This window comes from Caretta caretta, chromosome 8, assembly GCF_965140235.1.
Source record: "Caretta caretta isolate rCarCar2 chromosome 8, rCarCar1.hap1, whole genome shotgun sequence".
Classification (NCBI taxonomy): Eukaryota; Metazoa; Chordata; order Testudines; family Cheloniidae; genus Caretta; species Caretta caretta.
Window position 1 is genome coordinate 81,761,486 of NC_134213.1, and position 18,154 is coordinate 81,779,639.

General features: G+C 36.1%; 1 protein-coding gene across 24 annotated transcripts in view; it reads right to left on the minus strand.

Annotated features, from left to right (window-relative positions):
• Window positions 1-18,154, minus strand: part of ADGRL2 (adhesion G protein-coupled receptor L2) — a 492,078-nt gene that overhangs the window by 65,156 nt on the left and 408,768 nt on the right. For all 24 annotated transcript variants that reach the window (XM_048860984.2, XM_075131687.1, XM_075131690.1 and 21 more), the window contains one exon: window positions 5,033-5,142. In XM_048860984.2, the coding sequence (XP_048716941.1) occupies window positions 5,033-5,142 (110 nt within the window). The remainder of the gene's footprint in view (window positions 1-5,032; window positions 5,143-18,154) is intronic.

Below are 18,154 nucleotides of genomic sequence, written 5' to 3' on the forward strand. Positions count from 1 at the left end.
TTGTGGGTAGGGAAAGGGAGGAGGTTAACATCCATAAGGCACATAACAAGGAGCTGGGGTTTGGACTGTATACGTTATTTACCTTTTTGCTCCACTTCTATTTTAAGCATCGGAAGGAAAATAAAAAAGTGCAAGGAAAAAAGAAAGAAGATTAACATAAATTGACTATTAATCTAAGATTAAATTAGTAACAGACGCTAAATATAGGGAGAATAAGAACTGCACTATATTGGATAAAGAGAAATAGACAACAGGAAAACCTAGCAGGAGAAAGATTCTAAAGTTACATAAGTGAACATGGATCAATCATTTTAGTCGTTTAAGGAGGCAACACCAATATGTTGGCATGTAGTTTCACTTAGTGAACCTGAATAAATAATGAATTACTTCACTAATGCATGATATACGTACCCTTCCCAAACACAATGTATATTCCTATCAAGTTGGTTTTTTTAAATGAAATATTAATATATATTATACACAGGTAGGGGTATGTGTGAGCGCATGTGTGGGCGTGTGCTTATAATCCCCCTGCTCAGTGTTCTGTTTTCCTTTCTTGTAAGTGAAGTGGTTCATTGCCTTTAGTTTTCCTTGGGGTTTCCCCCTCCCCCTTGAATGTTAATTTTCAGAATACTGTAACTTCTCAGTCTAGAACTGCAAAATCAGAGTAAAAGGAACAAGCGAAAATATCTAGAAGAAAGAAGCAAAAGCACAGTAAGCAAGAAGAAAGGAGAAGAAAAAAATTAACATTTAGCTCATTCAGGCATTCTTCAGCATCATCGACTAAGCCCGAATCAGCAAGCTAGTATGTAAAGACAATCATGGCAAGCACTGAAAACAAATACCATCTCCACCACCACACACACCATTAAAGGAAAAAGAAAAGGAGTACCTGTGGCACCTCAGAAACTAACAAATTTATTTGAGCATAAGCTTTCATGAGCTATAGTCTCTAAGGTGCCACAAGTACTCCTTTTCTTTTTGCAAATACAGACTAACACGACTGCTTCTCTGAAACCTGTCATGAAAGGAAAGTGCTTCATAAAACAAACCTGATTAGCAGAATTGTTATATTACTGAAGCAATTCTTTCCCAAAGACGTTTAAAGGAATAGATTATGTAGTTACATGAAGGGTGTTACAACCAAAGTCCCAATAACTACTAGCCACAAAAAACAGTTCACTCTGTCAGTGGGAATTTTGAAGTACGTTCCTTCAGTTTCAATAAATGACCTGGACAATGCCAGTTGTACAACTCCTTTGTAACAGTATTTGTTGATACCAAAGAAGCGTATGAAAACTACAGTATTATGGTATTATCTAGGAAATGTATTTCTTTCTTCCACAGAAGATTGTGGATTTTTGGTTTCATTTAACAACATTACCTGTGCTATTGTGTGAGAACAGCACTGACCAAACCGATCTAATATTTCTTCAGGGGACAATTTAGAAACCTTTTTTTGGTTACCGTTTTTGAAATGAATGGTATTTTTCCTAGCCTTGCTCATTTATACATCTTCAGATAACATACTTATTTTCCTGCTATTTGTGGTTATGGACTTATAAAAGTAAACAGAACAGAATTTTTAGGTTGCCACAATTCTGATAGTGACATTCAGATGATTCCATCTGTGAACTATGATGCATGAGCTTATTTCTCAGCAAAGAGCAATATTGTACCTGCTTAGAATTAGTAAGAGTAGGGCAGTTGTGAAAAGACACGGATAACAAAAATCATTAATGGCATGTCTGTTCTGAGTACATTTGTGTACAGCTGTACGCTTTTCAGGGACAGATGGGCTTACTGAAGTAAACAAATGCTTCAAAGTCCAATCAATAGAGAGAGCAATAAAACACTTTTAAAATGTCTTCCATTGAATTCCTGAGTCCAAATAAGACTTAAAATAAAATTTCATGCATAGATGTAGGAAGTAGTGCTTCTGATGTGCTTATTAATCCTACAAGAGCTGACTTCTGTTATTCAATCAAAGTATCAACATATATTGTTCAGCATAATTGAGAGAAATGTCAAGTAGGGCACTCTCAATTTCTCTGTAATTCAATCAATAACATTCTAATTTTAGGACAAAGCAATGCATATCAGATTTGTTTAGAATTCCATTTTTAATGGAGATTCACCCGAGCATCCCAAAAGATCATTTTTATTGAAGAGGATTAGAAAAATATCAGCAATAGATATGAATTTTGAGAGGCAAACAAAAGAAGCTTCTCATAAAGGATTTCGTTATGAGGACCATGAACATAGAACCCAGGGAGCTGTAGCAATACGCATGGTCAGCAAGGTAGCTATGTATTTATGGAGACCAGCAAGACGTGGAAAAGCTAGTATGCTACACACTATCCAAGGGTGAGACATTAAATTCAATGTGTGAGAGAGCTATATCTTTTACCACAAAATCTCACTCTCAACCATGTTTACTCTCTCTCATGGACAGAATGGAAGTGACCATGAGATTTCATAGGTTTTTTTTAAAAACAAAATCTTGTGATAATTAAAGATTTGGGGGTGAAGGGATAGGAAAAAGAGACCAGTTCAGAAAAATAAGAACAGGAACAAGAACTTTTTTGTTTTTAGGTTTGAAAATGTAGGGATCAGTAATCTCTTCCCTCACCTAGAGCTCCAAAAGGCCTAGACGACCTTTTTGAAATCCTTCCTAAGGGATCTAACATGAGTCGAACTCTTACGTTGGGCCAACTGAAATTTGCAAACCTTGGGATTTCAGGTATTCTACATGCCAGCACTGTGTTCTTAAGTGCCACAAAGGGCTCAGAGCACTGAAGATTCAAATAGAGCAGTCAGACCCAGCCCAGAAGGGAGAGAACACTAGAACTGATAAATGCATTTTTGTTGGGCATCAGAGAGAAGTAGTTTTGGAAATATAGGGATAGATGTCGGGAAGTAATCAGAGGGAAGAGAAAAAAAGGGAAGGGATAGTGAAACATCACAAGGTTAGGGTAAGCCTTTGAATGGTAAAGCTTATCCGGACTGATTCATCAAATCTTCTGGGGGTTGCCAATAGGATAATTCCTGTGACAATGTTGTAACTACTCCTGGTGGTCACCACTATGCAAGCTGCAGTTACAACTTCCTAATCTTCACTTGGGGGGGGGGGGGGGGGAGGATATCTATCCATCTATCTCCAGAGTCCAGGATAATTAATAATAACAGAATAATTCACAAGGGGCGTCAATGGAATTAAACAAAGCAAACATTTTAAGGAATAGAACGGCTACAAGTTAGAGTTCAGCGTAGGCTGCGTTGTGGCACTATACTTCTGATAACTGAAAAAGAAAAGTCCCTGTAGATAGGAATACCCAATCAGTAGAATATATCCACACATGTCTCCCTAAAACAGCATAGAAAATTGTTTTAAAGTTTGATAATATTTGCATAATACTTTTCTCTCTAGATTGGCCTACTGGAACTGGCTCCACGGAAAAAATAACCTTTTGGCATTTGATTGACCTCATGCTTTGGAATAAGATGCACTGCCCTTTTTCTAGGAATTTGGGAACAGAAATTGTGCTGAAGTAAAAATGGCTTTAATTAAACAAAATAATATTGGTTAGATTGGGACAAAACGTAACTCATCAAAAGTGGGACAAGAAAAAAGGTTACAACGAGTCACCAATATTACACATGGGAGGAAAGGTACCAATGAGCAGTGTATAAAGTAGGCGTCCAACCTACAAAGGGTATAGAAAAAGATCATAAAGCATCCATATCACAACACCACAAAAATACACAGCAGGGATGAAAACAAGAGGTGATCTGTGTTTGGCCTTTAACGGATGCTGAATAAAGCTAAAGTAGTGAAGCAATATAGAGCACTGTTTTGGTTTAAGAAGTTTGCATTTCAAAACAATGTGCAAAAACCAATATGGACAGTTTTGGCATGGCTTTACTTATGCCAGAACTCATTCCCTTTTGTTTCTGATGTGTGTTTTCTGCTACTTGAGAGTGTTTTGTATCTGAAACAAGCTTTGTTTTTTGTCCAAATGAAAGTTTCGGTTTTGGTTTGAGATCAAGAACATTAACCTTAAAAACTGTTGGAATTTATGAAACAATCACTGTATTGCTAAACTTCACACTGCAAGCATGGCCATTTCTCTGCTGGATTAAAGGAAGAGGGAGAAGTCACTCCAAAGAGTGATCTTAAGAAGAAATGAAAACAGGTGAAAGTGTTGAATCAGCATAACTTTTAAAAACTGAAACACTCTTCAGTTAAAAAAACCCACAATTTTAATTATAAATGTAAATACTCCTGAATTCTGGCATTAGAAAGAACATTGTGCAAAACTGCTGTAGTGCCACGGACTACTGATTTTTCATTCTTGGTATTAAATTTTAAAATATTATTTTTGAAAGATTATTTCCAGTCACAAAACAAATTCTTTCATTTATGTTAAAGATGAATGTCTATTTATTTTTCCTATGTGTTACTAAGAGATATTTTTTCAATTTATTAATAAATTATTAATTTTGAATTCATGTGCACTTGTGAATGTGCAACTTAACCTGAAAGCACAAAGCTTTCTTGCAAAATTTAATAATAACTGAGACACTTGCCTCCAATACCTCTGTAGTGGGTTCTGTCATACACCCAAGGTAACCACACGGCAGGTAGCCTTTCAAGTTGGTAATGATTAAAATTGAAGTCAATTCCTTCTTTAGAAAACTGTGAGCCAAACCAATTTGTCAGCAACTGGTGTTGGGCAAAAGAACAAATTTCTATCTGGCCTACTGAATAGCTAATTCAAGTTTGTTTCTTGAAAAACAGTAGCCTTAAAAGCCAAACACTCAAGAACACAGACAGACACTTGGCCAGCATCACACTATGGCTTCCTTCCACACTTCGTGAAGCTAATTGGAGGCCCTAGTCTGTAAGTGCTCTGCATGCATAATGGTTCTGTAGGCCATAGACATATGCTTCTTTTGCATGTAGTAGTGCTCCAGCATTAAGTGTGAAGGCTGGAGGAAGTGAACAAGAACCAAAAAAGTTTATACTTACTGTAAGGAACACATTCATACTGAACTTCAAGATATTTGTACGTTCCAGGACAAGGATCAGGAAACACGTCTGACCCAGTAACTACTATACACTGTGTTCGGTTGTTGCACCTGTAAAGGGGACAAGAAGTAAGCTAATTAATTTAAAATGAGATTTTAGTTTGCAAGTTTATACCAAAACAGTGTAATGCAGAGCAGACTCCTTTCATACTTGGGCAATCCAGTCAATAAGGAAACAGAAATAATTAATATTAGATCAGTCAACAGCCATAAATAAAGTGTCAAGATAATATTTCAGTTCAAGCTTCATACACTTAGATCTGGGAGTCAATGTTACTCCAAATATTAACTCCTCCCCTTTGACTGAGGTAACTACACCGCTGGCTCCATACTGATACTCAATAAAGCATGTAATAAATAAATATGGTACATTGTTTCAATGTGAGACATTTGCAAATTAAAACAGCACTAAGTAACCAATATGAATAGTTCTGACATGGCTTTGCTTATGCCAGAACCAATTCCTTTGCTCTTTAGACATGTACACGCTACTGAATGTTTCTGCATCTCAGACAAGCTTTGTTTTCTGTACCAAAAGAGAGCTGTGATTTTGGTTTGAGGGTTTACTACAGATCAAGAACATGAACTTTCAAACTCATAGAAGTTTAAGGAACAATTGATGTATTGCTAAACTTCCCAGTGAAAACATGGCCATTTCTCTGTAGGTTATAGGAAGTAGGAGAAGTCACTGCAAAGAATGACCGGATGAGGATATTTTAAAATAACAGTTAAAACTGCTGAATCGTCAGAGAGTTGTTTAAACTGAAATTTAACAATTTCTCCAAATTAGGGCTTTCCTGTTCTCCTATGCCTTGTGTGAGGGATTGGGGAAGTCGAAAAAGGAATGTAGCCCAAACTATGATGAGGGACTGGCCAGGCCAAATTTGTGTCATTGACATGCAACCTGGCACATAGAATCACAGCTCCACTCCCTCAAATATGGCCTGGCCAGCCCCCCATCATCGTGACAGAGAGGCAGCTGGTCCAAACCTGTCAGCACTGTGACTCCGTGCACCAGATTGCAATGCCTGGAATGGGGAGCTGAACCCAGCTAGAACTGCAAGAGCTCTGGATGAGTGCAAGGTGAGCATTCCTATCCTCCCATCAGCAGGACCCAACCCGATCCCCCAGCCTCCCATCCAACCTTTTGGCCCATTGTGGCGACCCAATTTTGGGTTGTGACCCAAGTAGTTGAGAAACCCTGGACTCAACTACTTCTATGCCAGTAAAGGTACTCCGCAGACATACAGATAGGCAGTATGGGAAGATTGCACTTTTGCTACCTGCTATTGGATATATGGAGACTTCAATCTCTAGGACGGACACTTTCTCTTAAAAAAAAAAAAAGTGCTGTCCTTATGATAAGTCATTAATATGTGATTCTTTTTACCCACCACTTCTTCAAGTATCTTTTGAAGAAGAGGAAGGGTTAAATGCTGGTATCTTGGCCAACATTTCTCCTCTCCATAAAATTATGTCTATATCTATAATGGCTGATCTGATCATTTATTTATTTAGATTTATACAAAAAAATAAAAGGGGTATTTATCGAAGGATCTAGGTGCCGCTGCCAAAAGTGACAGAAGCAAATAAAATTAAACAAACAGATTACCAAACTTACATAGTCACCACTCTAATTATTACTTCATCATTTTGAGATGCCATGAAAATTGAGTGTGTGATACACAGCCAAATTCTATTACACTAATAGAATCTGTGCAACAAAATCTCTCTGTCTTGCTCTCTTCTCCTTCACCTGCCATCCTGTTGAGACAGAGAAACCCCTATTCTGAAAGCTGCTAGCTCACGGGGATTTCCAACCTCAAATAGATATGGAAATAAAGGTACTGCTAATTGGTAAAAATGTATTAGACACCATTAGAGAAGGAATGTCATTAATAATTAACTTGAAGTACATTCATTGTAACCGATGTCATCTTTTCTAACCAGCATATTGTCAGCTTGGTCCATCTATCCAAATCTATTTTAAAATTGTTCTAGCTATAGGCCAGTCATTAAATTTGTATAGTTTTCTGGAATGTGGGATTACTTGAGTGTTCTGTGTCCACCTACATTTACAGTTCCCTTACATAGTTTTCTGATGCTCATTTGTGAATTCTCTGATTTTTTATATATCCCAAAATCTTAATTTTTAAAAACACATTGGGACTTTATATTGGAAGGTCCCTTAAAAATTAACAGGCCTAGACAGTTTGAGTCTTAGTCTACACTACCAACTGATATGGATTTTCCACATTCCTGAGTGACACAGTTATACAGACCTAACCCCCAGTGTTGTGCTGACAGGAGGGATTCTTCCTTCAACATAGCTACCACCTCTTGAGGAGGTGAAGTACCTACGTCAATGGGAGAAGCTCTCCCATCAGCTTATGTAGCATCTTCACTCAGTGCCGCAGCTGCACCGCTGCAGCACTACAAGTGTAGACAAGCCCTCAGTGTAGCATCATCTGAGCACAGAGACTAATTTCTGCTAAACGCCACTTTTGTACGCAGTTTCCGCTTTTTTATCTTTGTTAAATACACCACGAGAACAAAGAGGGGAGATACTATGCATCCTTGTTACAGCTCCAAATCAATCCTCATTATCTGACAACAGCAACAAAATCATTACTGCAACTCAGAAATTTGGAGACAAAATTTTGTTCCACTCAAAACTTCCTATAAAAAATACCTAAAAAACGCACTCAACTCATTAAAGGACCATCTGAAGTCTTAAAAACAAAATGCTGGAGTCATAAAAACAAAATGGATTCTTAAGAGTCTGATTCCTAGGCTGCATGACTCATCTGCAACTTCCACTGACTTCCTATAGAGATGGAGTTCACTTTTATTTTATTATTTCATTTTATTAAGTTGTACAAGAATAAGTAAGATGTTATATCAGGAATTATGGATGGTGCTTTTCAATTATTTTCTAGTTTGCTGAGAAAAGCATTTAAAAGAAAAACACTTTTAAAAGGCCCTGAATCCCACTCTTTCCTGAATATTTCAGGTTTTTTCCAGTGAACAGGAATAACACCCTTTTACATTTTCAACATAAAATGTATATAAAATATTAATAATTACCAAGAAAAAATAATTTTAGCCTCCAGAGACTGTCACGCTAAATAATTAAGACGTAACAGTAACATTTAAGGCACCCACAATATTTACAAAGACTTATGAAACAATGAATTTGTCACTTACAAGCAAATAAACCTGATTTGTGCAAGGCTTTATATAAATGCAGTGATAGCTGATTTGTAAAAACTAGTATTCATTTGTAAAAAAAAAGGAATTAAATTAGAAACCCTAGTTAAGCAGAGATTAACTGCAGTGCTGAAGGAATGACTACTTAGCCTGTTATGTTAAGAAAGGCAAGAATTTTCCAGGAGGAAACGTAAGTAGTACACTAGCCTGCTGGAGTATAATGTTAAGGTGTAATTGTGTACTCTACTAATGCCTTTTCTCCATCCTTTTACTATGAATGAAAAGGTTAATTTTCATAATGCAGAGATGTCACTTATGGTAATCTGAAATCAAACACAGAGTTAAATTAACAGTTACAGAACAATGTTGAACTCTATTCACCTCAGGAGGACAATTGTACAAATGTAGGAATGGCCCCTTCACAGATCAGATGAAAATAAGAGAAAATGGTAAATGAAACAAGTGGCAGTATGGCTACAGCAAGTATTTTACCCACCACAAATCTCTCCCTGTACTATATGTTACCTTCATGTGTTCAGCTTTAAAGACAGCTGTACTTTCCATGCTAATTTGTTTGCATTTAAACTCTAATCTTGACTTGTACAATTCCCAACAAATTGCTTCTGCTCTTCTTTTGATTACCTTATGCTCATTATTATACTTTACCAAGTGCAAAGTATGGAGATGAGATTCCGCGTGTAATGTATTGTGTGAGGTGTTTTAATCAATAGTCTTATTTTGCTGATTAAGCAGGGGCTTCTGTTTTGGCAAGATAACATTAGTTTCTTCTGTCATACTCCAAAAGCCATTGGGAATCTTCAGCAGATCATTAGATATGCTACAATAAAGCTTTCGTACATTCTTTTTTCTTCCTTAAATTACTTCTTCCCTGTCCTATCATTCTCCGTCACTGATGGCATTGCATTATTATTACAGTTCCCCTGAAACATGCACCAGAGCTATGCCTCCAGGCCATAGAATGCCATTTTCAATTGAGGCTTCTGCTTGAAAATACAAATTAAGAAAATTTCATTATCTCCTGCCAAAGGCCATTATTCACCACTGTTCTAAGGAAGATTAAAAATGCAAAATCTGCGGACTTGAACAAATACTCCAGCATTAAAATGAAAAGCTCAGTAGATCATGGCAGAACTGGAAAACTGCAGTAGTACTGAAATTTGGAAAGTCATACACTGGCATGACTTTAACATTAGATGGCTCACACAGCTTGAATAAGGGGGAGGTCATATTTAAATATAATTTATAAGGTTCCTTTTAGTGGTTTCTTACATAGATATAGGTAATAATTCCCATTTATCAACTTCTCTTTCCAAAGCTGCGTGTTTTGAGCATATAATCTAACAAGTATAATAATGTACCATAAAAAAACCAATGGCATGTCAAAGAGGACAAAAGTTCAGGTCAAAACTCTCAGGTTATCAGAAAATTTTTGTCCATGTATTCTTAATTGTGGATATTTTTTGTGAACACAACTTTTCATGAAGAAAATATGTAATACTGAGCAGTCATTATCAGTGCACAGACAACACAAACATACAAAACAGTTAAATGATAAATAGATAAAAGAATAAAACTATTTTTATAATGTTTTAGAAACTGAAAATCTGATTTCTTTGTGCCTCACACTGATAACAAATTGATTACATACTTTATAGGGCTCTATCTTGCATGGTAATATGCTCCTGCATATTGCCTACAGCAGCCTGTTTGCATTCACTTGAGGGATGAAAGCAGACTGAGTTGTAGCACGAGCTGCTTCACATGCTGCTCCTGCTCATTTCCCCACCCCTTGCGCCTTAGGTAATGAAGAATGGAGGGGATTGATGGATGTGTTATCGCCATAGCAGAGATATATCCCACATGCTGCACTGCAACAACATCTTTTTAAATAGAAAAAATACTACAGACCCAGGTTTCAGAGTAGCAGCCGTGTTAGTCTGTATTCGCAAAAAGAAAAGGAGGACTTGTGGCACTTTAGAGACTAACCAATTTATTTGAGCATGAGCTTTCGTGAGCTACAGCTCACTTCATCGAAGTGAGCTGTAGCTCACGAAAGCTCATGCTCAAATAAATTGGTTAGTCTCTAAGGTGCCACAAGTCCTCCTTTTCTTTTTACAGACCCAGAGCCTACCTTTAGAGATACTCCTGATAGGCCTGCAAGTGAGATTTGCATTGTCACGTGCGCAATGGGTGTGCTAACTTTCCCAATATTAATATGTAAATTACATGTATGTAACACCATGTTTTGGAGCATATAATCTAAAAAATTCAAATTCAAATATAAGCATTAGCAGTAGTTTACATGGGAAGAGGCATGGACTAATACTTTGAGAATCTGACTTAAATCAGTAACTCCCAAATTCTAATTCCAGCTAGAATATGACTCAAGTCAGCAACTCCCAAATTCTAATTCCCCAGCTCTCACGATGACTGCTTTTGTGTCTTCAACAGGTCACTTATTCACGCTGCTTTAGTATTCTCAGGTGTAAAATGGGGCTATCAATTTAAATGAGTCGTCAGGGATGTGGGGATAACAGAAATTAATTAAGGCCCTGATCCTGCAAAAACTTATGCACCTGATTAATTTTACACACTAGAAGTAGTCCCATTGCAGTCAAGGCTCTATATGCAGTCACTGGGATGACTCTTGGTGAGTAAAGTTATGGGGGAAGATAAATCTTTTCAGGACTGCCTAACATCTCTGGAGATGTCAAGCGCTATTTAATTGCTAGTTTTTTCTAATTTAGCCTTACAAAGTTACATAGACAACACGTACATAAAGTAGCAAGAACATTATATTCTTAGGATACAAAGTTTTTAAAATACATAAACTTTACTACATACTATGACTAATACTTTACTATATGCTATATGATACCTAAACAGTTAGTAAACTGAGTTTATTCTAATCCCGAAGAGTAGGGAGAAATTGTCAAGAAAGAAAGCCCTAAAGAACCAATATTAGCTTTGGCCGTTGAGCTCAGGTTTGAAGAGGTGAGCGGCAGTCATTGTTGGAACATCAATGTTGCTATAGAAATAGAAATAATACAACAGTGAACACATGCAGAGAGGGTGAACATCTCCCCCTGCCTGCAAAGCACAACCCTCTGACAGACTGATATGTGACTGCATACCTGGCTTTTTATGAAGTGAGCTGTAGCTCACGAAAGCTCATGCTCAAATAAATTGGTTAGTCTCTAAGGTGCCACAAGTACTCCTTTTCTTTTTGCGAATACAGACTAACACGGCTGTTACTCTGAAACCTTTAAAAGTACAGTATGCCTCACTGGCAATTTTCTTACTACTGTGTATAGGACTCCTTCGTTTGCAAGATAGTAACCCCTAAGATTATTCCTTTAAAGGAAAATAGCACCCACTTTACTCAGCTCAAAGGGAAACCAGAAATCTACCTGCTTTGATGTTGGTTTTAACAATGAGGAGAAAAATGGGAGATGGGTGTGCACATATGAGAACAGAATCTGGCCCTTAGCAATTTGCTTAAATGTTAGAGATCTTTCTGGCTCTTATTAAGGTAGTCCAGAAATTGGTCTGCAGACTCACATTGCTGGCCTCACAATTTACATCACGCCTTGGCCAGTCTGAATGAAAAACATTTTGAAAGAATACATTTTTTTAGTCCTTTTTTTTGTTTTGTTTTTCAGACCGTTGATTAGTATCCACAATTCTGACACTACTGGGTTGAGAAAAATATAATATTGATGATTTGTTGAGTCTTACTAATTACTAAGTCAACATAACATTAGGAAGCTAAATGCTGTGTAATTAATATGGCAAAAGGAGATGTTCCATAGTAACGTTCCCATTTGTCACATAAATATGAAGTCATAATTCATAAGTAATATCTGTTGCCTGTTACATTGTAATCTTGTAGGACTCTCAGGATTAAAACCATTAAGATTTAACAATTGCTTTGAAGGATAAACATTCAAATTTGTTAAATTACAAGAAAAAGTGCATCTCCCACAATCTCCTTCATAGGATTATCTCCTCTGATTCAATATCGATAGATGCATATTAGATTTGTATGCTGAAATAAGCCTCATTTTTCTTGATTTCAACCTCACACTTTTAACAATTTTTAACGTGTTGACCCAGCTGCTTTTTAGTATTCATGTTTTCAAATTTCAAAGCAGCCAAATGTTAGAAAGGGGAAACTTTAAACTATTCTTAATTACTCACAGATAATTTATCAAATAGATTACTCTTGCTACTATTCGTTCCTATTTTTAGTGCTCTGTTTATTGACGTGAATGCCAATATTATAGGAACACCATAAACTTGATATCAAGTCAATTAAAACATGAGTTAAAAGGGTTTTCAGGTATTACATTTGTCCCTAGTTTCTCTGCCAATTTTGTGGTTTTACAAACACATTTTCCTATTTTTAAAAAACGCTTCTCTCTCCCTTTTTGCTGTGGAAAAGACCTACTAAAACAGGGGACAATAATGATCTAACTGGCTATGCTCTATACAGGAGATACAGTGAAACTAACTATACACAAAGTGTAGTTAGGTATACAAAGAACGCAAAATAAAATAATTCCTTTTTTTTAAAATATCTTTTACGTATAATAATTTTAGGTATTACTTATAAATCTAATATAAAATAAAATAGTTTCTAGTCCTCAGACGAAGAATGATTTTAAGTAGACCATGTCTCCTTTATTTTAGAAGGCTAAATTCTTGCAATGAATTCGAGCTGTGCATGCAAACAAAAAAAGGGAAGTGTGACAGCATAAAGAAGAAATCAGCTATGTACTAAATAGGATTTCCGCTGCATTTCTGGTTGGGGTTGGGGAGCTGAAATAAAAACACATACATGTTTATTTGTTGCAAGTGAGAGCACAGCAAAGGGAGAATGGCAGTGTAAGTTTCGTAAAGGACAATCCTAAGCATAAGCAGACCCTGATTAACAGACGCCCTGTACAAAGCACCCAAGTAAACCACTTCACCACTGAAAAGGAGTAAATAACACACAGGTGTGCTTATCTAACTATGTAAGCTAAGTATTATCAAAGTATTTGAATAAGTGACACAGATTATCCTCATTTGCCCTTCCCCACAGGTACTGGATAATTTTTCTCCCCATCTTTTTTTCCAACTCTTTTCCTCTGCTTAATGGCGCAAGTAAGCTGTTTTTTTAGAGAAACACCTCTACTTGGGTGTAGATGTGCAGATATTCAGGCTAATGCTTACCAGGAGTCTCACAAAAAGCGGCACAGTTTTAGGTGCAGGCATTGTCTTTCGGAAGCTATGCAGGTTTCAGAAGAGGATTTGGTGCTACTGCAGTCACATCACATTCTAATGTTAATTTCTAACATGCAACACTATAGTACAAAATACAAAAAGTGGAGGGAAGGGAAAAAACCTAACCCCGATTTCTCTCTCTCATGCATAGTGCTGTAATGAACACACAAAGATAAAAAGCACCAGATGATAGTAAAAATTATTTTATTTTAATTAAATTATTAAATTAAATTATTTTAACTTCTGCACCCTGTAATTCTTTTTTATCCATGGACTGGCATTTACCATTTTCATAATGTGGTTAAAAGTTTTACAATTTAAGATTGCTTCCTATTCGCTTCAATGTGATTCTCTGAGTAATATATATTGTACCATGAATTATGAAAGTATGCATAGATTTATTCTACAAGTTAACTTGTATAGATCTTTAATGCATCTTAATATTGCCCCCAAAATTCCCCTTAATTACTAATATAAGCAATTTTAAAGTTATAATGGTTATTTGTTAATACAACTTCTGATACTTCAGGCACTTTGATAATTTCTTACAATTTGACTGGACATTTGGGTCAGTTTAGTGCAAATTAGGTTTGATTCACTCAGGGTCTTATTAATCTAGCACAATTCTTGTTTGTAGAACTGCATACTCAACACAAATTTAGGTTAGTTTTAGTAGGACAGTAAGCCTTATTTATGTACAGAGCAGGCCACTGAGACCAGGCTGAATTCACAGGGTCACCAGGTCTCACTATACAGTGGAGAGAAGAGCATAATTCCAAAATTAAAAAAAACCCTAACTGGCCTTTAAACATCAATATTGTGTTCATAATTTCAAAACTTCCTCTTGAATAATTAAAAAAAATATTTTGACCTGTATCAATTAGGAGCAATTATGTATAAAAATGTTCACCTACTGCAGTTTGCACATAGAGAAATGATCACATTTTTAACAAGGGAAATGGAAAATCGCGATGGGATGCCCTAGTTAGATTAAATTAGCAAGAAACTTGTTACCAGAACATATAAAAGATACAGCATAATAAGATATGACCTTGCAAAGGAACCTTGGAGCCAATCTATGATATTCTTCCCCCCATAACCCTTGCTAATTATCTGCGAAGTTAGCGACCCTTTTGTGGCAGGTTATTTTTCTTCAAATAGTGGAAGTATTTTGGCTTTTAAATATTTAATTAGTCTTATGATATAAGAATTGTTGCACATACCAAGTGATTCAATTTTCAGACTGTACTCCTCCTAATTATGCTCAGATTTAGGTTGGTCATCCCAAACCTCTCGCTCTTCTAATTATTTACTCCTTAAAGATCGTTCAGTGGAGAAATATTTTTCACCCTTATGGCTCTTCCTTTCCACAAATGGCTTTTCTGGTCCGTTAATTACCCACTCAGAGGATTAGAATTTGTAATAATGCAAAAGAACCTGCATGTACGATGAGTTTTACTGGGTGAAAAAGAATAAATTGTTTTCAGTAAACCTGCCCTCGGGAACAACCCCTTTTTGGTTATGATTTTCATCAACAAAGGCACTGTGCGATCACTAGGTATCTGCTGATTCCACAGGGTTATGGCAGCGATTCATGTGTGCAGCTGAACAGACCTCCAGAGGCAAAATGCATAGCAAGAGTTGAAATCTTACGCCCCAAGATAACTAATTTCATCACTTCCTTTTATTTTACTTTTTGAAAGGTTCTCATTAGACTGCAATCTGACATCAACATAGCATAGTCCTTTTTTAAACCGTCTCTTCACGTTTCGCTCTGGGTTTTATGACTGTGTAGGTATATATGTTGAGCTGATGACTAAAAACAAAATTAGAGCCCCTTGATTTCATTTGCTGATTTCTTGTCCCAATATGGTTTAAAACTTGAGACAGAAGTGCTGTCTCTTGTAGGGTCTTTAATCAACTCCATAACAGTGGTGTCATTTTCATTAAAATGTATCTCAAAGTCCTTACTACAAGTACTTTCTTTTATTCAGAGAGGAAAGCCTGTCACAAAAGCACAGTTATTCATTATCCACAATGATGTCTGAATCTAATTATCATCTGGAAAGCTCACAAGGCTTCCAGGTACAGAACTTCCTCAGCAAAGGTATCTTCCCACTCTTCTAACTCAAGAAAGATAGTGCTACCTTTCCCCCCCTCTTTTTTGATCTGCAGTTCAGATTAAATTACTTGTTTAAACTGTTTTTTCTGAATCCTAGTGTGCCCAGTCTTAACCCAATGAAGTAGGGTGGATTTTTGTTTGTTTGCTTTTACATTTGCAGAAATGGGTGTCTTGTGATTTTTACATACCAAATCAAGCAGGCTCACCTGCATAAGAAATGCATGAGAAAATTCTCTAGCTCATCTCTATCAACTTGGAGCTAATCTTTAATTGTGACAGAAATAGTCATAATCTAATCCTTGTATCAAACTACCTACCACTGCAGGAGTCTCATGTGTTTGCACAATTAAAACCCCCATGTTAGCTGTGTATAATACTGCATTACATTTAATGCAAATCCTTTTCTATTGAAATTAGAATTGAGCTGACAGCAGGAAGTGGCTGATAAAAAAGCAACAAGGCACTGCTGATGGCATTCATGATAACTGAACACTAACTCATATGTATTCTGTCTACAGCATATTAACAAAGTGCTCTTTTTTAAATGCGACTCCAGGAGGTGTCCTTTTGCTATATCTGTCACAAAGGCAGTGAAATTATCTAAGAAAGCTAAATATACAAAGTAAATGACGGTTTTCATACCCATCTGTGATGCTGGCACTAGAATAATACACTGAAGGCATTATCTGTGCTGCTACATTTTAGATAAGAAAACACCTACAGCTTTGGAAGCATAATAGTACAGTTGAGTTCACCGTGTATAAGAAATGAAGTTAACATCAGAAAGATGATGGGTAGAGAACTGGTAGAGAACTCTTAAATGAGAAAATAATTGAGTCCAACATGGCTTGTTGTTAAACAGAAACACAGTCTCATACAAATCCCGGGGTTAGGGAACACAGTTTGATTTATGATGAACCAATAGTTTCACAGTGCTGATAAAACGCTTAGATTAAATACATTTTCAAAATCACTGTCCCTTCAGCTAAAAGTCAGAAAGAGAACGTTGGAAGTATTGGACATAATGAACAATAAGGTTAAAGGATCTTAATTGCACAGACTATCACCAATAATTTAATATGGAAGCTTTTGCACAAGGAAAAAGTACATATCTTGTCAGATGAGATATTATATGATTTTAATAAATATTAAGGTCTCTCATTGCAAGATGTTTAAACTAAGAGAGTTTGGGCAGGGACACAGGGTTCTTGTTGCATCTAGCAAAGGTCTGAGATTATAATATCCCCTACATTTGTTCAAAGAAATGCTTTTTTTAATCCCTAATTCATCTTTTAAGGTTTTTAGAGACTATGTATGTATTACGAAATCAAAATTGTAGGTATAACTGCATATTTTAGTGACAAACTTGAAAAAATATATGACTGCAGATAGTAAATTTGAAGTGCAGGATTCTGTACCATAGTTGTGTTATGAAACAGATTTGACACTGCAAATGTATATGAGATAAGAATTCCCCTCTTTGATATTTCCCAAGCAAACTAAAAATATTACACAGAGTACTGAGTAACATATTCAGTCTATGCTACACTCTAAGACTGCATTAACTTCATAGCAGTAACTTGTTTTATAGGCTCAGTTCATCATGACCTATAAAATGTTAGGTTGAAGTGCTTTAAATATCTGCTAACACCATGTGCAAGTCTGGGAGTACAAAGCAGTGTGCTGTGATGCGGCAAAGACAGTACTCTTCTGAGAAACTAGCATGCACTCTTATGTCACTGATATAAACAGGGTGAGCATGTTAAATAATGTATGACACAGGCAGCAAATCTTTATACGAAACTGAAGTTCTAGTTAGGATTTTTGTTAGGAGTTTTGTTTTAGCATTGAGATATTTTTAATCTTCTACAAACACCCTAAAAAGTCAGATTTCACTGTAAATTTAATAATTTATATATACATTTAGTATATTCAAGGTTATTACATTTCATAAAAGAACACTTTGTGGCTCCAATTTAATTTGTGGGTCCAGATTTGGAGGGGGGGGGGTGTATCATTGGTCTATACTACATAAAAAAAAGGATAAAGACTGGAATTACTATGTCTTTTAGTAATCATGGACAATTTATTAAGTAATTAGTTGCAACTTCATTATTAAAAAAAAAAAAAAGAAATTCTGTAACATCATGCTGTTGCCCATAGCTTTGGCCCTTAAACTTTTTCACTTCAGTAACCTCATTAATGTCAAAATGCCATCAGAATGTCTGCCCAATTTAAGACTATATAGCTTGGGCAAATGCAAGATCTATGGGGTTCAATAAAAGATGTTTTCTTATTGCATTGAACTAGAAAGCTTAATTGTAATACAAAGATTAGAGTGCTCTTTAAGTAGGGGATCAATCTGTGGAAGAAATAAACTTCCAGAATGTGAAATGAGTACATTTCTACATTACACTGTAGCCACTTTTTAACTTCTAAATC